This window comes from Camelina sativa, chromosome 7, assembly GCF_030686135.1.
Source record: "Camelina sativa cultivar CO46 ecotype springtype chromosome 7, ASM3068613v1".
NCBI classification, from domain to species: domain Eukaryota; kingdom Viridiplantae; phylum Streptophyta; class Magnoliopsida; order Brassicales; family Brassicaceae; genus Camelina; species Camelina sativa.
Window position 1 is genome coordinate 27141847 of NC_141886.1, and position 22388 is coordinate 27164234.

The 22388-nt window shown below is 38.0% G+C and overlaps 4 protein-coding genes and 3 pseudogenes across 5 annotated transcripts; 3 read left to right on the top strand and 4 right to left on the bottom strand.

Moving 5' to 3' along the window:
- The first annotated feature begins 973 nt into the window (after positions 1-973).
- Positions 974-2790, top strand: LOC104702536 (indole glucosinolate O-methyltransferase 4). Its single transcript, XM_010418395.3, has 4 exons — positions 974-1581; positions 1762-2072; positions 2186-2250; positions 2340-2790. Exons 1-4 carry the CDS (start codon positions 1037-1039, stop codon positions 2640-2642), a joined length of 1224 nt encoding a protein of 407 aa, XP_010416697.1. The 5' UTR covers positions 974-1036; the 3' UTR covers positions 2643-2790.
- A 218-nt stretch (positions 2791-3008) lies between these two features.
- On the bottom strand, positions 3009-3967 carry LOC104702537 (acetyltransferase At1g77540). Its single transcript, XM_010418399.3, has 2 exons — positions 3355-3967; positions 3009-3256 (listed from the first exon to the last, which is right to left on the bottom strand). Exons 1-2 carry the CDS (start codon positions 3628-3630, stop codon positions 3185-3187), a joined length of 348 nt encoding a protein of 115 aa, XP_010416701.1. The 5' UTR covers positions 3631-3967; the 3' UTR covers positions 3009-3184.
- On the top strand, positions 3908-10536 carry LOC104704937 (cytosolic Fe-S cluster assembly factor NBP35-like; annotated as a pseudogene).
- Positions 10537-10769: 233 nt separating this feature from the next.
- Positions 10770-12885, bottom strand: LOC104704938 (UDP-sulfoquinovose synthase, chloroplastic pseudogene; annotated as a pseudogene). Its single transcript, XR_015562901.1, has 2 exons — positions 12775-12885; positions 10770-11536 (listed from the first exon to the last, which is right to left on the bottom strand). The product of XR_015562901.1 is annotated as a UDP-sulfoquinovose synthase, chloroplastic pseudogene (transcript).
- Positions 12886-13941: 1056 nt separating this feature from the next.
- On the top strand, positions 13942-16220 carry LOC147941755 (uncharacterized; annotated as a pseudogene).
- Positions 16221-16580: 360 nt separating this feature from the next.
- On the bottom strand, positions 16581-17101 carry LOC104704940 (uncharacterized protein At4g04775-like). The gene is made up of 2 exons (XM_010420941.1): positions 16928-17101; positions 16581-16859 (listed from the first exon to the last, which is right to left on the bottom strand). Exons 1-2 carry the CDS (start codon positions 17099-17101, stop codon positions 16581-16583), a joined length of 453 nt encoding a protein of 150 aa, XP_010419243.1.
- Positions 17102-17432: 331 nt separating this feature from the next.
- LOC147941756 (uncharacterized) lies at positions 17433-22386 on the bottom strand. The gene is made up of 15 exons (XM_087459455.1): positions 22009-22386; positions 21678-21917; positions 21384-21508; positions 21095-21308; positions 20814-20939; positions 20444-20700; positions 19888-19995; positions 19530-19671; positions 19253-19418; positions 18857-19014; positions 18451-18774; positions 18280-18354; positions 18090-18162; positions 17843-18000; positions 17433-17744 (listed from the first exon to the last, which is right to left on the bottom strand). The coding sequence occupies exons 1-15, from the start codon at positions 22273-22275 to the stop codon at positions 17598-17600; spliced, it is 2580 nt and encodes an 859-aa protein (XP_087315581.1). The 5' UTR covers positions 22276-22386; the 3' UTR covers positions 17433-17597.
- Positions 22387-22388: the final 2 nt, after the last annotated feature.

The window sequence follows — 22388 nt, forward strand, 5'->3', positions numbered from 1 at the left end:
AAGTAAACATTCAATTGGGTTCTAAACCGAATTCCCTGTTTAGTAATCAAAATCTCTTTCTGATTCAAATCGGTATGTTGGGGGTGCTAAATCCCGCACCAACAGTTTTCAATCCATAACCTAATTCCGGTTACAGTACTCGTAGTTTTCTTACGGCCAGCCGGAAAATTTTGTTTTTATTTTTCATCTCTTTCTCTCTCACGTACATTTTCTTCTCGTTTAGCATGATAATGGTCTTGGTTCCATATATACCATATAACAATGCTGTCCGATATACAGAACTATCGATGAATATTTATACTCCAAAGTACGATCAATCAATTTTTTTCTCTCTTTTTTTTCTTTTTTTTTTTTTTTCTTTTTGGTTAAAATTTAGAAAACATCAATCACTAGTTGTAGTAGTTGGTGGTTCCGTAAAATGATTTCCCGAATGGAGTAAAAAAGTGTATCCTGAATCATGCATGATTCACGTGGTTTTGGTGGACCACCGGATCCTCTTAAATCACCTGAGATATTTATTTTTAATGATCGATCATGTCATACAATAATTATATACTGTTTTGATCCCACTAGCGGGTAAACCATATAACGTCACCATACTCTAATATATGTTTAAACATATATTATGACAAGCTGCAATACAAACCGATATACGTACGTACTAGACAATGAATAAACTCCGGTTCCATTATACTGACTATTTTAGCTTCTTTTTTTTTTGGGTGAAAGAATAAGAGGGTCGATGCGTCTTCATTAGACTACACGCGTCTTACTGCATGGCACCAAGTATCAAGTGTAACTCAAACCTTTGTAACTCAAACCTTTGTTTATCTATCTAGCTATTTATCAACAATAACAACTAACAATAATAAATGGCGAGTCAACTACGTACATGCCTACATGAACCCTTATCCTTTCGTCCCATCCCCCGTATGTATAATATAAAAATTATAGAACATATATAATCATGGGCGGCCACTGGTTGGTTACCAAAACAAAAGTGGATCAACTTGGCTTGAGATTTCTACTTATAAAAATGGCACCAAGTGTGAGTGTTAAAACCACACTTTCCAACCAAACTCTATCTTATCTTCTTCATCAATCAACAGTTATGACAAACCATCTTCAAGAACACTTGACCACTTGCCCAAAACGGGTTCTAGCCAAAGAAGAACAAGAAGTGAACGAGAAAATGGTGAGCTTGCAAGCAGAGACTATCGTGAATACTGTGGCTTTCCCCATGGTTCTTAAAGCCGCCTTGGAGCTTGGCGTCATCGACACGATCGCTGCTGCAAGAAAAGGCACATGGCTCTCACCGTCTGAGATAGCAGTTAGTCTCCCAATCAAACCCACTAACCCGGAGGCGCCCATGTTGCTGGACCGGATGCTGCGGTTACTCGCCAGCCACTCCATTTTGAAGTGCGGTATGGTTGAAAGGAAAGAAAATGGTCAAACCGGAAAGATCGAGAGGGTATATGCAGCCGAACCGATTTGCAAGTTTTTCTTGAAAGATAGTGACGGCTCTGGTTCTTTCTCGTCTTTGTTCTTTTTGCTCCATAGCCAAGTCATTTTGAAGACTTGGTAAGTGCTTCTTCTACTATTCGAAAATTAAATTTAAATGAGTAGTTGATCTTTAATAGCATTAAACCAGTTATAAAAACCAACTAATCAAACCAATTTACGTACACTAATACATGAACTTATCGTAGCAATTGACAAAGTACTTAAAGATTTTTTATATATATAAAAAACATATCATAGGACAAATCTCAAGGATGTGATACTAGAAGGAAAAGATGCATTCAGCTCTGCCCACGGCATGAAAATATTCGAATACATTAATTCGGATGGGCAATTCGCTGAGCTGTTTAGCCGGGCAATGGCGGAATCGTCCACTATGGTCATGAACAAAGTTCTAGAGTTTTACAGAGGATTTAAACATGTTAACACTTTAGTGGATGTAGGAGGAGGAGTTGGCACCATATTTGGTATCATCACTTCGAAGTATCCTCATATCAAGGGTGTTAATTTCGACTTAGCTCAGGTTTTATCTCATGCTCCTTTTTATCCAGGTACAAAACTACTTTAGTATGTTTGGTCTTTGGTGTGTGCTAGTTTTATTTTATTAACTAATACTCCTCCTAAACTACCTTTTTGTCTTGTTTGATTATACTAATTATTGTAGGTGTCGAACATGTCTCGGGAGACATGTTTATAGAAGTTCCAAAGGGAGATGCCATCTTTATGAAAGTAAGGTCACAAATATATACATTTGAACAGATAAATTAATTTGTATATCTCCATTATTTTCCAAGTAAAATGGTTACAATGATTGACAGTGGATACTACATGATTGGCCGGACGAGCATTGTATAAAGATTCTGAAAAATTGTTGGAAAAGTCTACCAGAAAAAGGGATAGTGATCATCGTAGAGATGATTACACCAGTGGAACCAAAGCGTAATGATTTTTCCTGTAACACTGTGTTGGGGATGGACTTGTTGATGTTAACACAATGCTCGGGTGGTAAAGAGAGATCTCTTTCGCAGTTCGAGAGTTTAGCATTTGCCTCAGGTTTTGTTCGATGTGAAATCATACGTGGTCTTGCTTATTCTTATTCTGTTATCGAATTCCACAAATAAGGTTTTAGCATTTACGAAAATAAAACAATGATTGGTCTGGTGCATGTAATATTAAGGCTGTGTTATCTTTTTCTAAGACTGGTGATTGTTTTGTATTAACCGAGTGCAATAATAATGGTGACATAAGTATGAAAGTATGTTTTGAGTTTTTTTTGAGTTTGTAACTGAAACATTGCGTCTTACGCTTTCTTCTTTTATTCCTCTTCCCACAACAATTCTACAACGTTTTTAAAGTAAGGGAGACAAGAAATAGTATCTTAATTTAGTTTTTTTTTATGTTCTAATCTTATATATCTGGCAATCGAATAATCAAAATCTTTGCTGTAATCTTGATTTTTTAATACACCAAATAATAGTAAACTCCAATTTCGATAAGTGAAAGCTTTTATGATTCATAAAGATTTATGTCGCTCTGATTTTGATTACAAAGATGTTTCAAAGATACACAATCAACGATTATTATTATTGGGGACATTTTAGTTAGAGACATTACTTAATTTTATTACAGAGAGGACACAAAGAGAAGGGAGAGTAGTTTCACTTCAGATGCTAGACTTGAGATCCTCTGAGTGAACTAGAGGCTTCCATGACTGGTTTCGAGGAAGGAACGTATCCTGCAAAATCCAATCACACACACACACACACACACAAAACTCACGAGTTCAACTTCAAACTCAAGAATTTTCGAAATAGATTTCTAAAATTAACGTACCGAAACGTAGGAGCAGGAAGGGACGACGGAGATGGAGTGAGAGGAGGCGTGTTCGAAAGCAGCGACGCAGAGATGAGAAGCTAAACCTAATCCTCGTTTGGAGGAAGGAACGTAGGTATGGACCAGATCCATCACTTTACCGTTGTTTCTCATCTTGTACTCTATGTAAGCTTCGTGATCCTCCGTCTCGAATCTCCGTTTCCCTTCGTTCCACACTATCTTCGGCGTCTCCGTCGCCATCTTCGCCTCCGATGTCGCCGCCGCCGTGTTCGTCATATGTTATGTCAGAAACCGTAAATAAATCTGAAATCGAAGGAGGATATTAAACTGTTTTTAAAAATCTGATTCTTCCCATTGTTTGTTTGGGCCTTTTAATGGGCCTAAATTTGGGTTGATAGTCGGCACACGTAACCCACCACCCAATGCTATAAATATCTCATTGTCGTCGACCTCCTCCTAAACCCACCCACTCGTTCGTCGTTCGTCGTTCGTCGTTCGTTGGTCTTTCTAAAGTTTAAAACCCCATCGCTGTTAATTCTCTTAGGGATCCGTTATGAGCCTATCACAAGTCGACATGGAGAACACCAACGAGGGTAAGCAAAATCAATCCATGTGTTTCAGTTTCGTCATTAATTATATTATAGATTGTTTTGTGGCCGTAATTAACCTAACTGATTGTTTTGCTGCTGGTGAATATAATATATAGGGTTTGATTGGGAACCTTCAACCACCTTGAAGGTTACCAATCAACATAGCGATTGGAAGAAGTGATTGGAGTAGGTGGTTGTAGAAGATGGTTGAAGAAAGTGGTTGGAAGAGGGAAAACGAGCCGTTGTCAACCGCTCCAAGGCGGTTCGTTTGCAAACGAGGCAGTTGGATTTTTTTAAAAATTATTTAAATTTTAAAAAATAATATTTATATTTATTATTTTCTAAAGGAATTTATAAAAATAGAAATATTTTTTTTTGGAAATCTTTTCTTATTTTAATTTATTTTTATATTATTTTTTATAATAACTTGTTTACTATTCAGCCGCTTGTTACCAATCAAAACTATTACTTAACCACTCATTTTAATTTTAACCATTTTTCTTTATTCATCTTTTCTAACCGCCTTTTTTTCACTGCCTTCCCTATAACCGCTGAAAATTTTTTAACCGCCTCATTTAAACGTTGTTACCAATCGGAGTCATAGATTGTCCAGGTCCCCAATCGGAAACAGCTGGATTTTCAGATTCTTGCGCAGGTTGCCCTAATCAGCAAGTATGTGCCACTGCTCCTAAGGGACCTGACCCAGGTAAAACAACCCACATGCATGCACCCTTGTGACTATTAATTGTAACACATTAATATATGTTAACGTCTGTGTTACGTTTTGTTTGTTTTCTTAATTCTCAGATTTGGCTGCTATAGCTGAAAGAATGGCAACTGAAGCATAAGATTCTGGTATGCTCTTGCAAAGGTGGGGTTGGTAAGAGCACTTTCTCAGCTCATCTTTCGTATGCCCTGGCAGGCATGGACTATCAAGTAGGCCTCATGGATACAGATATATGCGGGCCAAGCATCCCTAAAATGTTAGGCCTTGAAGCGCATGACATTCACCAGAGCAACTTTGGATGGTCTCCTGCTTATGTCGATGAAAACCTCGCTGCCATGTCCATAGGTCTCATTGTCTCCCTCGAAGAATCTGATGAGCCTACCATCTGGAGAGGTCCACGCAAGAACGGTCTCATCAAACAGTTTTTAAAAGACGTTTACTGGGGAGAGCTCGATTTCCTTGTCGTTGTTACCCCACCAGGAACCTCTGACGAAAACATCACCACCATCCAGAGCCTTGTACACACGGGGATCCACGGTGCTATCATTGTCACCACCCCTCAGGAAGTCTCCATGATTGATGTCAGAAAAGGAGTCAACTTTCTTGCAAAAGTTGACCCGCGTTGAGTGGTAGAGAACATGAGTGGTTTATCTCAACGGTTGACGGATTTTGTTGGAGTAAGCTTGAAGAAAGCTTAAAATGGTAACTAGTCCTAGTTCTATCACAGTTTGGATATTAAAGAGATAAGGATCAAATGTCTAGGAGTTGTCTAGATATGTGAGGATTCCTATTAGGATTAGGATTAACAAAATGGTATATAAGGATGTGTTGGGATGTGACACAACTTATAAGGTTTGAGAGAGAAAAAGAGATTGAGAGCTTGAGTTTTTGAGAGAGTTTTCTTAAGCTAATATAAAGGAGATATACTTTATATAAATCTTGTGTTCTTAAAGCAAACCTTTTCTATATTTGGTATCAGAGCTTTGCTCGATCATCAAAGGAATCATGTCCGAACTCGCACTACCACCACCACCACTCAAGGAAGGAGGAAGCTCTTCTTCTATTGTCTGTCCTATGCTTAATGCAAACAACTATACTGTATGGGCGATGAAGATGAAACTTGCACTCAAGGTTCATAAAGTCTGGGATGCCATAGAAGCAGCAACCGAACAAGTCAACGAGGATCAGAACAACATAGCCATGGCTTTGCTATTTCAATCAATACCGGAGAATTTAACTTTGCAAGTTGGAGATCATGGTACGGCAAAGAAAATTTGGGAAGCAATCCGAACTAGAAACGTTGGATCAGAACGTGTTAGAGAAGCAAGACTGCAAACTTTAATGGCTGAGTTTGATCGCTTGAAGATGCAGGAATCTGAGAGAATTGATGACTTTGTTGGAAAACTTGCTGCAATTGGATCGAAGTCAGCTGCGCTAGGAAAAACCATAGAAGAACCAAAGATTGTTAAGAAATTTCGTAACAGAAAATTCATCCATATAGTTGCTTCTTTAGAACAAGTTTTGGATTTAAATACAATGAGTTTTGAGGATGTTGTTGGTCGTCTAAAAACCTATGAAGAACGCATCAATGTCGAGGAAGAATCTCAGGAGGAACAGAGCAAGTTGATGTATGCAAACACAAATCAACAAACAAATCAAAACCAGCAGTACAAGGACTACAGTGGAGATTTTGGAGGTTACAGAGGAAGAGGTCGTGGAGGTAGGTTTGGAAACAGAGGACGAGGAAGAGGACGTTTTGGAGGAAGAGATATGTCACAAGTTGTTTGTTTTAGATGCGATCAAACTGGTCATATGGCTTTTAATTGTCCAGATCGACTACTTAAGCTGCAAGAGACACAAGAAACGGACAACAAAGACACGGAGGATGCAGACGAGCTTCTAATGCATGAAGTAGTCTACTTAAATGAAAAACGAGTTGTACCTAGTAAGTTCGAGACTAGTAAAGATGGGGATAGCACTTGGTACCTTGATAATGGTGCCAGCAATCACATGACCGGAGATAGAAGATATTTTGAGAAGCTTGATCTGTCTGTTACAGGGAAGGTTCGTTTTGGTGATGATTCTCGAGTCGACATAAAGGGAAAAGGGACAATTGTTTTCATAGATCAGAATGGGAAGCAAAGGGAGATGACTGGTGTTTACTTCATCCCAGATTTAAAAAGCAACATCATCAGTCTTGGACAAGCTACAGAGTCCGGTTGTGACATACGATTAAGAGGGAAATATTTGACAATAAGAGACCAAGAAGGAAGACTTTTTGTCAAAACAGAGAAGTCTAGGAACAGGTTTTACAAGGTTCAAATGGGATTGCGAGATAATGCTTGCCTTTATCTTACAGAGATAAGTGAATCAGGTAAATGGCATGTGAGGATGGGACATGTGAACTATACAACCCCAGGAACAATGTTAGGAAAAGAATTAGTTCTTGGAGCACCAAAATTGTCAGTAAAAAAAGAGATTTGTAGTTCATGTTTGCTTGGAAAGCAAACTAGGCATGAGTTTCCACAAGAAACTGTCTTTCGAGCCACAAAGAAGTTAGAGCTGTTACATGGAGACCTTTGTGGACCAATAACACCAAGCACAGCAGCAGGAAATAGGTATGTCTTTGTGATCATTGATGACTTCTCTAGATATATGTGGATTGTGTTACTAAAGGAGAAAGGAGAAGCATTTGAGAAATTTCAAAAATTCAAAGCTGTTGTGGAGAAAGAAGCTGGGGAAACCATACAGGTTGTCAGAACAGATAGAGGAGGAGAGTTTGTATCTCAAGAGTTTAATTCCTTTTGTGAAGCTTCTGGCATAAAAAGGCAACTGACAGCACCATACACACCACAACAGAATGGTGTTGTTGAAAGGAGAAATAGGACTTTGATGGGAATGGCTAGAAGCATTTTAAAACATATGCATATGCCAAATTATCTTTGGGGAGAAGCTATTAGGCATTTGACATATCTTATCAACAGAATAACAACTCGAGCTTTGAAGGAGAAGACCCCATATGAATGTTTTCGAGATCAAAAACCTATAGTTCAGCATATTAGGATATTTGGCTGCATTGGTTACGCAAAGGTAGAAAAACCGAGTCTAAGAAAACTTGATGATAGAACTCGTATTCTTGTTCACTTGGGAACAAAACCAGGGTCTAAGGCGTACCGTTTGCTTGATCCACAGACAAAGAAAATTGTTGTCAGTCGTGATGTTGTGTTTGATGAAACAAAAGGATGACATTGGTCTCAAGATTTCTCTGCAGAAGAAAGTGATAAAAGTTTTAAGATTAACTATGGCATTTTTGGAAACCACGGTCTTCAAGAAGGTGATGAGACTACTGAGAATGAACAGATTCCTGAAGATGCAGAGAGTCAGAAAGAGATAGGATCGGGTGATGTCTTGGATTCACAAGAGCAAACGGTTAAGGTTGAGACACAACAACCTGCAGTCACAAGTACAAACCAACCTGCGACTGCAGGTCAACCTGCAGTTTCCACAGAGCCGGAGTTAAGAAGATCAGAACGGGTGAGAACTACACCAAAACATCTTGAAGACTATGTCTTGCTTGCAGAAGAAGAAGGCGAATACCTGCTTTTGTGTATCAACAGTGAGCCTGCAAGTTTTGCACAAGCTAGCGAGTCCAAGGAGTGGATAAATGCTTGTGAGGATGAAATAGGATCAATAGAGAAGCTTAGAACTTGGGATCTTGTTGATTTACCCATTGGAGCAAAACCAATTGGTTTAAAATGGGTGTTCAAGCTTAAGAGAAATTCTGATGGAAGTATCAACAAATATAAAGCCAGGTTAGTAGCAAAAGGATATGTGCAAAAGTATGGTGTTGATTTTGAAGAAGTCTTTGCACCAGTTGCCAGGATTGAGACCATAAGACTTCTAATTGATCTAGCATCTTCACATGGTTGGGAGATTCATCATCTAGATGTAAAGACTGCTTTTCTTGATGGAGATCTCAAGGAAACAGTTTATGTTAGTCAACCAGAAGGATTTGAGATAGCAGGAAAAGAAGGAAAAGTCTACAAACTTAACAAAGCTTTGTATGGTTTAAGGCAGGCACCTAGAGCATGGAATAATAAGCTAAATCAAATCTTGGAGGAGTTGCGATTTGTGAAATGTTCGAAAGAACCTTCTGTGTACCGAAAAGATGTTGGTAAAGATCTTTTGATCATAGGAGTCTATGTTGATGATTTGTTTGTCACTGGAACAAGCTTAACAGTGATTAACAAATTTAAGGAGGAGATGGCTGATAATTTTGAAATGAGTAATCTTGGGAAACTATCCTATTATTTGGGAATGCAGGTTTGTCAGCACCAAGGTGGGATAACATTAAGTCAGGCCCGGTATGCTCACAAGATCCTTGAGGAAGCAGGGATGTCTAACTGTAATTTAGTTCTTATTCCGATGGAGACAGAGTTAAAGTTGTCAAAAGCAGAGGATGAAGAAGAGATTGATGCAACTCTGTATAGGAAGAATGTGGGGTGTCTACGCTACTTGCTACACACTAGACCAGATTTATCCTATTGTGTGGGGATATTGAGTAGATACATGCAAAGTCCAAGGCATTTGCATGGTGTTGCAATGAAGCACTGCCTTAGATACTTAAGGGGAACTATTCATTTTGGTTTGTCTTATGGAAGATCGAAGGTACCAAGATTGGTTGGTTACTGTGACAGCAGCCATAATATTGATCCTGATGATGGACGAAGTACTTCAGGATACATATTTTATCTTGGTAAGAGTCCTATCACATGGTGTTCACAGAAACAAGATGTGGTGTCTCTATCTTCTTGCGAAGCAGAATTCATGGCAGGGACTGAGGCTGCAAAACAAGCGGTTTGGTTGCAGGATCTGTTGGTCGAGATCACCGGAGCTGCGAAAGAGAAAGTGACTATTCTGATTGATAATCAATCAGCAATAACTCTTACTAAGAACCCAGTTTTCCATGGGAAAAGTAAGCATATTCACCGACGCTATCACTTCATAAGGGAACGAGTGGAGAGTGGTCAAATTAAGGTTCTACATATTCCGGGAAATGAGCAGAGAGCAGACATTCTTACAAAGGCATTGGACAAGAACAAGTTCAAAGTAATGAGAGATCTTTTGGGAGTTCAAGACTTGTCAAGACAGAGCTTCAAGGTTAAGGAGGAGATTGTTGGAGTAAGCTTGAAGAAACCTTAAAATGGTAACTAGTCTTAGTTCTATCACAGTTTGGATATTAAAGAGATAAGGATCAAATGTCTAGGAGTTGTCTAGATATGTGAGGATTCCTATTAGGATTAGGATTAGCAAAGTGGTATATAAGGATGTGTTGGGATGTGACACAACTTATAAGGTTTGAGAGAGAAAGAGAGATTGAGAGCTTGAGTTTTTGAGAGAGTTTTCTTAAGCTAATATAAAGAAGATATACTTTATATAAATCTTGTGTTCTTAAAGCAAACCTTTTCTATAGATTTCAAATTCATGAAGCTGGCAACTGATACCGGCTCCTCCATCGACGTGACTCAAGACATGATCTCTTGCATAAGAGAGAATGCTCCAGAGCTTCTCGATGTTTTGGCTTGCAGCCAAGTGTTTGACAGCAGCGCAGGCGGTGCAGAGATAATGTGTCAGGAAATGGGAGTGCCGTTTCTTGGTAGAGTTCCTTTGGATCCACAGCTTTGCAGAGCAGCTGAACAAGGCAAGTCATGCTTTGAGGATAACAAGTGTTCTGTTAGCGCACCCACCCTTAAGAGCATCATACACAAAGTCGTTGCTTCGATAAAGATGAAGGAAAACCTTAGTGAAGAAGGAGAAGAAACCCCCTATAATCCTTCGGTTGGATTTGTTTTGCAAATACTATGATTTTGATTGTTTTGCAAATACTATTATTTTGATTTGTTCCCCCTATACATAGATTTGGTGGGGAGAAGGGGCAGAGCCTGTGCCTTAGATTTTTTTGATATATCTATAATATAAGAGCAAGTTCAATTGTGGAGTTTAAAAAAAAAAAGATTTTAAGTATGCTTTTAATTATAATAATTAGAAATAATAAAGTTAAAAACTGTAAAATGGTATGCTCCAATGGTAGATCCTAATTTTGGGTTCTTAAATTTTTTTAAAAAATTATTTTGACTGTAAAAAAGAAAGACTAATTAACAGGTCTATCAAACACACATTCACCTGCAAAAAAAAAAAAAAAACAGCTTAAGATTTATAGCAATATCTAGAAGACAATGTGATTTACAACTGAATCAGGCTCAAAAGGCGCAGATCTCTGTTCCCGAAATGGACAACTGAATCAGGCTCAAAAGACTTGAAAGACTCAGCCAAGAATTCGAAATCACAGATATCCCCAACGTATAGCTCAATTGATTTCCCTGTCAAAGCCTTCCATCTACTGATACGGTCAGCTATAGGAGTCAGTGACTCAAGTCCAAGCTGGTGGTCGAAAAGCCGCCTTACAAGGTTGTCAACGATGCAAACTTCGTAATTCTTCTTGGACAAGTGAAGGGCAGTAGCCCAACCGCAGTAACCATCTCCACCAATGACCATAACACGTTTTGGTTTAGACGATGAATCATTGGCTGATGTTTCAGGTGGTGCTTGTTGGCTTAGGGGCACAGCAGTAGCTCTGAAAACGGAACTTGTTCTTCTCGGTTTCTTCTCTTGGAAGAGGAGTCCTTTGAGAGAAGATCTTGAAAGACATTGAGGATTGAAGGAGGTTTGCCCTAAACCAAACGGCTTAATGAAACTCTTGCTACTGGTGTTGCTGTTAAGTGAGATAACTGAAGGGCATGAAGCTGAAAGTAGATGCGCCATTTTTTAAAGGTTTTGTTCTTGATTCTATCAAACACACATTCACCTGCAAAAAAAAAAAAAACAGCTTAAGATTTATGGTAATATCTAGGAGACAATGTGATTGTGATTTATAACCAAAACCAGCCATGATTCTGCTAATTTCTCTATTCTTTTTCTAAAAACTGAAATCAAATTCCAGAAATTAAAGTTCTCAATGGTAACCGCGGATTTAGTAGTGCGGGTCAAAAAATTTGCTAGTGCGGTACGTGCAGGACAAATGTATTTGCAGGACAAGTGCGGTTTTTCCAAAATAAGCAGTACAAAATAATGTTTGATTGGTGAAAAACAATTGGCAGTGCGGATTTCATATTATTTTATTAATAACTAGTATAAATATATATTTTCATTTGTTTTGTATTAATAAATATATATTTTAATTTCTGAATTTAAAATACTAAAAATTATTTAAAATTAAATTTTAACATACATATTTATTATTGAATCAGTTACTAGTTCAACAATAAAAAAGTAAAACACAATAAAAAAATTATTATCAAGCTCTTTGAATTACAAATCTATTCATAATATCAATCTTTAGTTCTTAATTGGTTTAACTAACACTAATAATTATATTTTTTTAAACAACATTGGAGTTAAATTTTTTTGTATAAAAGACTTATTAAAAATAAGTCAAAAATATTACCTTAATATAATGAGAAATAATAGTGAGAAAGAGAAATTTGTTTTTTATATAAATAAAAAAAAATATATATATATTAGTTATATTAATCAAAAAGTATAATATCATGTGCGGTATTTGTAAATCCGCTGGATAACTACTTGTTTTGATCTGAAGGACGGTCTATGCCTTTGTCCAATGAATAATTCTGCAAACTACTTTTTTTCTTCTTTTTTTGAAAAACGCTCACATACATTAATTGTGTTGAATAGGTGAAATTTTTTGCGTTATTAAGAAAGTCTCAAAAAACGCCCCGCTTTTGTGTGCACCATTCACCGCTTTAAATCAATAAAAATCGAAACTTTATCCTCATGCACACACCGCCACTAAACCAGGCTAAATCAGCTCTTCCCAAGACTGAATATTTTGATCAACTAAAGTAGATTCTGTTAAAAACAGAGTCACATACAGTAAGAAAAGAGGTACATTGATGGAGACTAACATGAAATTTAGACAAAACCCCAACTGAAATTTTGATTTCCAAACTAACATGAAATTTAGACAATAGTACTCAAGTTACAAAACGGAGAAATCAAATAGATGATAAGAAGAAGACTGTTTACCCTTTCGAAGAAGAAGCTTCAAGACTTTGATTTGCAGTGAGGGGATTTTACTTCTCTCTCTTCTCTCGGAAACGATGAGATGATGAGTCAGATAAATAAAAACCATTAGATAGATAGATATGCCCAAAGCATATTCTTATTTATTCCCCTACACAAATTCTTTGGCCCTTATTTGTCCGGGTCTTAATCAATTTCAAACAAAGTAATCGAAGAAGAAATAGAGGAAGAGATGAAACTCACATCCTGAACTTGCTAAAATCAAACATCCAATTGACAAAGACCTAATTTAATCAAACAAATTTACAGAAAAAAACAAAAACCCAATCGACAGTCATAAACACTAATCTTGCTAAAATAAATATCCAATCGAAAGAACCCTAATTTTACTAGTCAATTCTCAAATCAGTAAACTCTAAATTTCTAATTTCTAATCTCAATTCAGAAGATAGTAAAGAGCTACACTACAATTCCACGGATTGAGACTTCAGAGGAAAATCACAGAGGAGGAGGATCGGGTCGAAAGAAACAAATGAAAGAAAAAAAAAATCTTTGGTCGATTTTTTTTTTTTTTTTGTTAATTTCTCCAACCAATGACAGAACGACACATATACAATCCTAAACGATTCTAAAAATGCTTAACTTAGAATTGATTTTAGCATTATTAATGTGTTTTGATTTATTTTTAATCATAAGCATTCCTTAACAATCGGTTAAAAATCACCGTTGAACTTGCTCTAATAATGGGAAAACGAGCTATTTCCCCTCAAAAACTATCATATCTTGCTGGATGGAGCCCGAACTTTCGACACGATCTATATAGCCATGTCCACTATGACCAACCCCTATTTCCCCCCAAATCAAAAGTTTAACACTTATATCACCCTGAATAAAAAGTTGTAGATCTAGTTACACCCAGAGCTGGGTTTGTGACGGTTTACTATTTGCTTAACCGTCTAACGAAAAGCCTAAACCAAATTTGACCAGATTAAACCTGATTTGACCCGAATTTGTCGAGTTAACCAGAATTTTATCGATTTAACTTAGTTTTGACCCAACTTACAATTCTATCAAACCCAAAAGTCTCGAAAAAACCCTAAATCGAAAAATCCCCAAAACTTGAAGAACCCTAAAAAGTGCGATTTCGAGTTCCTTTTGTTGAGAGATTTGATGGCGTTAATTGAGAGAGATCCCGGCGGCCATACGCCTGATTACGACGAAGAAGGTGAAGATAGAGACCAATTTCACATTGAACAGCTTGTTGAGGAGTTTGTCGACGAACCTCCAATCCGCCACGATGTGTACCCAGAGAGTGAAAACGACGATGAAGACGGTCCAGTTAGAGCTCATACGAATATGAGGCGTGGTAGTGGGGAGTTGTTCTATAAGCAGGCGTTTTTCAATGGAGTTGCATTCAAGGAGGCGGTTCTCGATTATGTTCTCAAAACTGGGAGAAATTTGAAGCAGTACAGGTATGATAAAGCGAAAATAGGGTATAAATGTGTTGGTGTTAATGATGAGGATGGATCTAAGTGTGAGTGGAAGGTTTATGCGTCGATTCTAACAAATGATAGGATGTGGAGGATCAATAAGTTTGTTGATAAGCATAGCTGTATTCCAAATGGAGAGTGTGAGATGTTAACAGTGCCTCATATAGCTAGGTTGTTTGTTGATAAGATTAGGGATGATCCGGAGTACTTCATGCCAAGGAAGATTGAAGAAATCGTAAAGGCAGATTGGAAGATCAGTATCACTAGGCCTCAGTGTCAAGCTGCTAGGAAGACAGCTAGAAAGTGGATTGAGAGGGAGTATGATGAGTAGTTCCATAGATTAAGAGATTATGCAGCTGAGATTATGGCATCAAACCCGAATTCACATGTAGAGGTCGAGTGTATTACGAACGATGAAGGAAATGACATGTTCAACAGGTTCTATGTTTGTTTTGACAACATTAGAAGAACATGGATGGCGACTTGTAGGCCGATCATAGGAATTGATGGTTGCTTTTTGAAGAATAAGATTAAGGGTCAGCTATTGGTAGCTTTAGGCAGGGATGCAAACAATGGTATATATCCAATAGCATGGGGAGTTGTCAAGGTTGAGAACTATGACAATTGGCTATGGTTTGCTAAGTTGATGAAAGCAGAATTTGGGTTAAACAATGGTGATGGATTCATCCTGATATCCGATAGGCAAAAGACAAGTTTATTCTTTTTATTTAACTTCACTTATGCTTTTATTTTGGCTTCTCTTATTTAACTTGACTTATGCTTTTATCTCAGGGATTGATCAAGGCTGTTTCTGAGGAGTTACCAAAGATAGAGCATCGGATGTGTGTTCAACACATCTACGGGAACTTGAAAAAGGTTCATGGAAATAAATCTCGATTGAAGCCACTACTATGGGATTTGGCATGGTCTTACAATGAGACAGAGTATATGCGGCATTTAGAGAGGATATTTGCTTATGATTCTCGCGTTTACAGTGATGTAATGAGGACAAATCCAAAGAGTTGGTGTAGAGCATTCCACAAGGTTGGTAATTACTGCGAAGATGTCGACAATAACCCGACTGAGTCTTTTAACAGCTCCATCAACAAGGCAAGAGAGAAGCCTTTTGTTGCCATGTTAGAGGCAATAAGACGACTGGCTATGGTGCGAATTGCAAAGAGGTCTGCCCTATCTTATTCTCACACAGGTAAAACATATATTCTCCTTGCGACTTATGTATAATTTTTTTGGTTTATACTACTCATGTTTTTCACAAATGTTTGCAGGGATCTGTACTCCATATGTTGTTAAGTTTCTTGTGGCTGAGCCCAAAGCAGCATCTACGGCTAAGGTATCAACAAGCACAAATGGCACATTTGAAGTCAAAATCAGTGGAGACTCTCACCGTGTCTGTCTAAAGAAGATGACTTGTACGTGTCAGAAGTGGCAAATTTGTGGCATCCCATGTGAGCATGCATATGGTCTCATCATTCATAAGACGCTAAAGGAGGAGAAATTATGACCAACCCCTACTATGACCAACCCCTACGTCTGCCAGTGGTTCCGAACAGCTATATGGAGGAAAAATTATGAAGAAGGCCTAACTTCACAAAGAAGTGCAAAGTTTTGGCATGTTACAAATGAGAATAAAGTGTATGCATAACCACCTGAAGAAAACCATACCAAGGCTGACAAGAAAAGGAAGAAGGGTGTGAATGAGTCACCTACTAAGAAGCAACCAAAACAGAAGAAAAGAATAATGCATTGTGGCATTTGTGGGAAAGCTAACCATAACTCTAGGTTCCATAAGGCTGAATTTGCCAAGGTATGATGCATTATTGCTTTGATGGTTTAAATTTCTAACTTTGATGGTTTTACTAAATTTCTAATTTTTTTTTGCAGCCTTCTCGACAGCCTTCTCAAGTTGAACCAAGTCAAGGTTCACTAACTCAAGAATGATCAAGTAGCTACTTCTAACTAGAGTGCTAATTTTGTGGTTGCCTATAATGTATTTTTCCACCACATAAACTCTTGTCTTCCCCTAGGTCGCTTAGTTTCTTTTGTCTCAAATGGTGAAATTTGTGGTTGCCTATAATGTATTTTCGACCACATCAACTCTTGTCTTTCTTATCTCTTTTGTATGATCTATTTTAACGTTTATGACATTGAATTTAATCTCTTTGCTCCCTATCTCTTTTGTCTTTTGTATGAATGCATAGCTTCATGTTTGACACAAATGGAGCTTCATGTTTACCACAAAAGGTTTGAAATACAAATTGTCTTAACACAAAAGGTTACAACCATGAGCATACACCATCTTCAACCAACTACTTTGCTTAGTCCAATCATGACCATACAGACTAACAATATAACACTCATCATCTTCTTATTCCATGATTTGGGTTCACCTAAACCATCTTCAACCTTCTCCAAGACCTCCTTCTCCATCTTCTGATAAACCATAGTATCAAACTCCAACCTCTCTGTCCTAAGCTCTTTCAGCTGTTGCTCAAGTCCAGCATTCCTCGAGATAAATGCATCTACCTCACTCAGCAAAGCTTCATCGACCCACTTGAACGTGTGTTCATCGTTCTGAAGCTACCAATTTCCCAATAATTAGAACCAACCAAAATCATGAAACAAGTGGATAAACGCATAACTTTTACCTTATTTGTTGCAGCAAAACTACAACGGGAGTATCTCCGGTAAGGATTCGGATCAGATTTCGAGATCAATGTAATAACAGCTTCCCCGCACCAACATCTCTTTGGCACACCTAACACTCTTCCTCTCACACGAGAACTGGATGATCCGGTTGACTTTGTTGATAAATTGCTCATTCTGAAGTTCGAATTCGGTAATGGGAACCCAAAAAGGAAGACAGAAGAAGAACAATTCCAAATCGATTTTAGGGTTCGTGATATTTGAAAATTGGGAATTTGTGGGTAAGGAATCAGGTCGTAACTATGTAGGGATCGGGTCATAATTGGTTTAATTTCGGATTTATAATGTTTGGTCTGTGGTTCACCTGATAAACTGACGCAATTCAGGCTCGGGGTGATATAAGTGTTAAACTTTTGATTTGGGGGGAAATAGAGGTTGGTCATAGTGGAGATGGCTATATAGATCGTGTCGAAAGTTCAGGTTCCATCCAGCGAGATATGATAGTTCTTGGGGGAAAATAGCTAACTTGCAACTTGCAACTTGCAAAAAACCGTACATTACAAAGCAAAACTCTCAATCTCTCATGGTGCATAACTAACAAACGACATGTCTATAAATAAAACAACAATTCTAGTTTTGAACTAAACCATCACTCTTCTCATGCTATTGAGCTTACAAGGGAGTTACGTGCGCAGTCTCGTCCAAGAAGAGGCACCCGAATACATAATTGAAGAAATCTCCGCCTTTAACAATGCCTTTTCCATCCATTGTCTCCATGTCGTATTTGCAAGCCCGCATGCAATCAGGACAATATGTAACCTGCGTACCATAAACAATCATTAATAAGAGAACTTCCAGTTTTCCAAGAGTTTGTACTGAAGCAAACAATTATATGTCAGGTAATTTAAGTGACAAACCTCCAAGATTTTTGGCTCGAATGAGCTATCGAGCATTACATCTACTCCGTAAATGGCTCTGGATTTGGGGGATTGCATCTCTGGATGCGTGAGAGCTGCCGCCTCAAACACTTCCCGTATCACTTGCCTCACCTTCTCATGGATATTCATCCATTTAACTATTGAGAGTTGAATTGTGTTATTGATATAATGTAAGTACAGAAAGTTATATATACATGAAGGAAACCCAAATGCCGTGTATATATACCGTTATGTTCTTGTTCAAATTCTCTCACAAACTCTGCTGTGGGTTTGTGATTCAACGTCCGACCACCATAGTTCTGCAAACGCATCAGAGAAAGGACATCGGAAGAAAACGTGAGTCTTGTTATATATGATGTTGCAATCTTTATCAGAACTGAATCATTATGTAAAAAGAATGTTCATAAGAAATATACCATGACGGTGAAGTGAGTTTCATATTCAAAGAAACTGTGCTTTTCCAATGAATATGGGTTGTTAGACAACCTAACCTGAAATCAAACAAATAGGAATGACCCATATGTTGTTTATTCAAAATGTGTGAATAACCAATTGGCTGTGATGAAGAGAAATAACATAAACATTACCCAAAAAATCTCTGTTAGGTAAATCTCCAGCGGGTTAATACTCCGCACTAGGACAATATATCGCAGATCAAACTTCTTCCCCTTGAACAAAGCAGGATGCTCTATGTACTTCTGGCAGATCTTGGGACCGGTTTCCATCATGCGGATGATAGCAGATAAGTTATCTGTTATACTTGTATCGATTGTCCGTGCCATGTTCCATGGTTTCAAGATCCACAAATTGTTCATCTGATCACGTTTGCGGACACAATAGTCCCCAATAAACTGGGACAACTGTGTTTCAAGATTATAAGTAGGCTGTAACCATTTTGGAGATCCATAACCCTGTAAAGCAAGACATAGAGATTTGATTAACATGTTACTAAAGTTGCTATGATAATCTAAGGGCATAGTTTACTGAATTTACCATTTGGATAGTCTCTGCAAGATGATGCTTCATAACAAGACAAGCCTCAAAGGGAAACTGATTTATGTATTGGTCATCTGTTATTCCCACCTCTTTTTTAAGCTCCTCATCCACCTGTACACTCGTCCATAATATGTGTGCATCTTTTGGTTCATTTGCTGCAAGCCGGCAGGCGACACAACTCAGAAACACACAAAGAAAAACCCTGATTCGTCTAATGCAAGAAACAGCTTTTCTAAAGTTAAACTGAATTTACTCCACTATCTATAAAACAAACGATATTTAAAAAGTTGGGACAGTTGTGGTAAGTTAAAAGTTGCATTGTTTATGCATCCAATAAGGAGTTCCTAAATGAGAACTAAGAAAATATTATGAAAACTGGATCAAATCACTTACTGATCACAAATTCTGGGCGTGTCAGAAATTCCTCAACTTGAGGTAGATCCGTGTATACCAGTAAAGGAGATCCATCACTATGCCGTATGCTTCGGGAAATTGAAGGGTTGGAAGGTAATGAATCAAAAGCTTTAGCCTGCAGTTTCTGTTGGTATTTCTCAAACTCCTAGGAAATCAATAACAGAGAATCTGTTAATTAACAAAAATCTTGGTAGGAAATGAGAGAACAGGAAGTCTGTTAATGAAGAGAAAGCTAAAGTGGACACCGAGGAAGTACATGAATAAAATAGTTCTCAGGAGTTTGAAACCAGGCTGTGAGCCTGGCAGACCGCTGTTTGTCCTCTCCAATACCAGATAGAAAATCACGAGTGCACTCATCACCTTTTTGAAGACTTTTTCTAGGCCACATTACCGAATAGCTGGAACATACAAAACCAAATAAACATAAGCATATGTCCGAGACATAAAAAGTAACATTGTCGAAAATATTTGCATACATGACATGTGAGCCCTGATCAAGAATTCCATGTCAATCCACATTACACTTTCAAACTATACCACATAATATGTGTTCACTTACAGCACACATGATATGAATTCAAGAAGTACATGGAGCAGTGCAGGAAAATTTCTACCTCACAGCAGACTCTAGTTTCCCAGAAGGCATGAAAAGGAAAGGAGCCACTTTGAAATTCGGTTCATCGCTATGCCTCAAAGCTGAACCCAATTCATCCATCACATACCTGCAAAAGTGATATCATTGCGCCACTCACACTCATCAACATCCAAAAATTAAGTGCCTAAGAACTACATACAAGACTGTCCATAAACTCTTATTTTTAACCTTTTAAGATGTAGGTTGTAGACTAGCATCAAATGTTCATTCCCAATAATATAAAACCACACATAAAGAGACCTTTCCCAATAAAACAAATGCTAGGATTAGGGGTGGGAATACACTTCAAAAGTCAAAATGGTAAAGGGTGGTAAGTCCTACAGCTTTCAGTCATTGGACTAGAATGTCACAAATATCACTATATATATCTTGCTTAAAATTCCATCCTGTATTTTATCTATTTGAATGAAAAATGATATGATACTTTAATTGGTAAATGCAACCAGCCGTTTATTATATCAAACAAATCCACTGCACTAATTCTAATATAGCAAACAAACAGAAAAATTGCATACCACAAAGAACTTTCATCAAGCTTTTCCTCATCCGCAAGGCGATAATTCATCGCATACAACCACATTGCATCGAGAATACGGTCAACACGAGTATCCTCAGGATTTGGCTCAGGAATGCGTGGTTGGAGCATTGCATCAATAACAAGCTTTCCATTTTCAAGTATTTTAGCTGTATCAACGCCATTTAACAAAGAAAGTTTTGACAGAGCTTCAAGAATCTCTAGAGCATTGTCTCCAAGAGGTCCAGGTATGTCAACCTACAAACAAGAAGTAGCATGTGAGCACATCTCTGCATAAATATATTTTAGTTAACATTGTATGGTAACCTCAATTTGTATCTGAATACGTAAGGAAAACTTGCAACAATTACTTCTAAGGAAGACAGAGAAGGGAAGAGCTGCAAGACTTCAAATAGTTCTCCAACCGAATTCTGATCCAATGGGTTTCCACGGATATTTAAATGTGATAGTTTTGGCATCTCGTGCACATGAAATGCCTGAAAATGAAGAAAGTAATAAAGGCAGACAAATCAGATACTTAAATATCTAGAGGTCTATAAGATGCAAAATGGAGACATATATGTTCGTTATTTATTCAGTGAATAAACTGCACACCCTGCCTCTCTAAAGAAAGTAAGGGGAAAACACTGGCCTTATTGACTAGATTGTGTATTGACCGGTTTGAAAGGTCAAGTGAGGTGACATTGCACAAGGGTTGGTCTTGCTGAACACATCCAGGATTATCCTTCCCAAAGATATCTCCACAGAAACCAAGTGCCCATAACCCATAATTAGGGGTAAAACACGAGTTGTAGATTTCAAGACTCGGACAGCCTTGCCGTATTTCGACAGCCATCTGACGTTCACTGAAAAGCAAATTCAATACATGAGAAATCAATATTATCCCCACACATCCGTATGTTTAGTAAATGCATGTTTACCTCTTCTGCAGAACAGGATTGTCATTCAGCCACAAAGCCTTCAGATTCTTAAACTTCGTAACCTCTTGTATAACCACATCCGCACTCTCGATTTTGTTCCCGATAAGACTAAGCGCCACAAAATCCTACAAAAACATTCGCAGCAACAAATTGAAGAAGCTTTAGAATCTAACTGAATTCACGCATGATATATATTATTCAAGTTGTCTATGCAAGTCTAAAAAAAAGACATCTGAGCTATAAATTCCAGCATGAGTTTATTGAAGGAAGGAGAAGAAAGATGTAAAGACATGCCTGATATTGACTAGGCAAATGCAGGGAGAGCAATGAGTCATCAACAATTCCAAGACCCTCCAACTCCAACCATCTTAGAGAATCATATCCTTCATCTGCTGCATAACGGATTTCATTGTCTATAATCTGATCAACAGAGAGTTCCTCAGCAACTTCTTCTTCTTCTTCTCCAGCCTCTACATCAATGTCAACACTCATCAAAGAAGCCATCCTCTCAGCCAATCCCGGAACTTCCTTAAGCTGAAGTAAACAAAAGAACTCTAATTAGCCTCTCAGAACTCTAATTTCAACAAATTAGTTTCGGAATTAGTTTCGGAGTGGCGTTAGTTACCTGTTTACAGGCATCGGGAAGGCGAAAAGTCCAGGCGTGATCGACAAGGAAGACGTCAGAATCTTTAGGCATAGAATCGGAAGTGAGAAGAAGCCTCCGTCGCCTATCATCATCGGAGGATTCGATTTGGAAGTAAGCGCCGCCGTCTAAAGTATCGGAAGCAAGCTTCTGGAAAAGGCGTGGGTAAAGCTTCGGCGGCAAACCCGAAGCCGCCAATAGTATCCCATGTACCTTTACGAAATCGTCGTAGCTCTCGATTTTGCTCATTCTCCTCCTCTCTGAGGGTTTTAAGCTGCGTTCGGCGACAGAAACAACAAGAAGAAGTGGGAGTGTGTGATAGGGTTCATTTTCAAAAGTAATATAAAAAACCAAAAAAAAAA

Bases quoted from the DNA above. Each gene is read 5' to 3' on its own strand.
- LOC104702536 (XM_010418395.3), top strand. From the start codon at position 1,037: ATGGCACCAAGTGTGAGTGTTAAAACCACACTTTCCAACCAAACTCTA. The intron at 1,582-1,761 runs GTAAGTGCTTCT...AACATATCATAG, and splicing joins CAAGTCATTTTGAAGACTTG to GACAAATCTCAAGGATGTGA. The intron at 2,073-2,185 runs GTACAAAACTAC...TAATTATTGTAG, and splicing joins TCATGCTCCTTTTTATCCAG to GTGTCGAACATGTCTCGGGA.
- LOC104702537 (XM_010418399.3), bottom strand. From the start codon at position 3,630: ATGACGAACACGGCGGCGGCGACATCGGAGGCGAAGATGGCGACGGAG. The intron at 3,257-3,354 runs GTACGTTAATTT...TGGATTTTGCAG, and splicing joins CTTCCTGCTCCTACGTTTCG to GATACGTTCCTTCCTCGAAA.
- LOC104704940 (XM_010420941.1), bottom strand. From the start codon at position 17,101: ATGAGCAATTTATCAACAAAGTCAACCGGATCATCCAGTTCTCGTGTG. The intron at 16,860-16,927 runs GTAAAAGTTATG...GGAAATTGGTAG, and splicing joins GTTTTGCTGCAACAAATAAG to CTTCAGAACGATGAACACAC.
- LOC147941756 (XM_087459455.1), bottom strand. From the start codon at position 22,275: ATGAGCAAAATCGAGAGCTACGACGATTTCGTAAAGGTACATGGGATA. The intron at 21,309-21,383 runs GTAAACATGCAT...TTTGCTTTTCAG, and splicing joins AATCCTGTTCTGCAGAAGAG to TGAACGTCAGATGGCTGTCG. The intron at 19,015-19,252 runs GTAAGTGATTTG...GCCGGCTTGCAG, and splicing joins ACGCCCAGAATTTGTGATCA to CAAATGAACCAAAAGATGCA.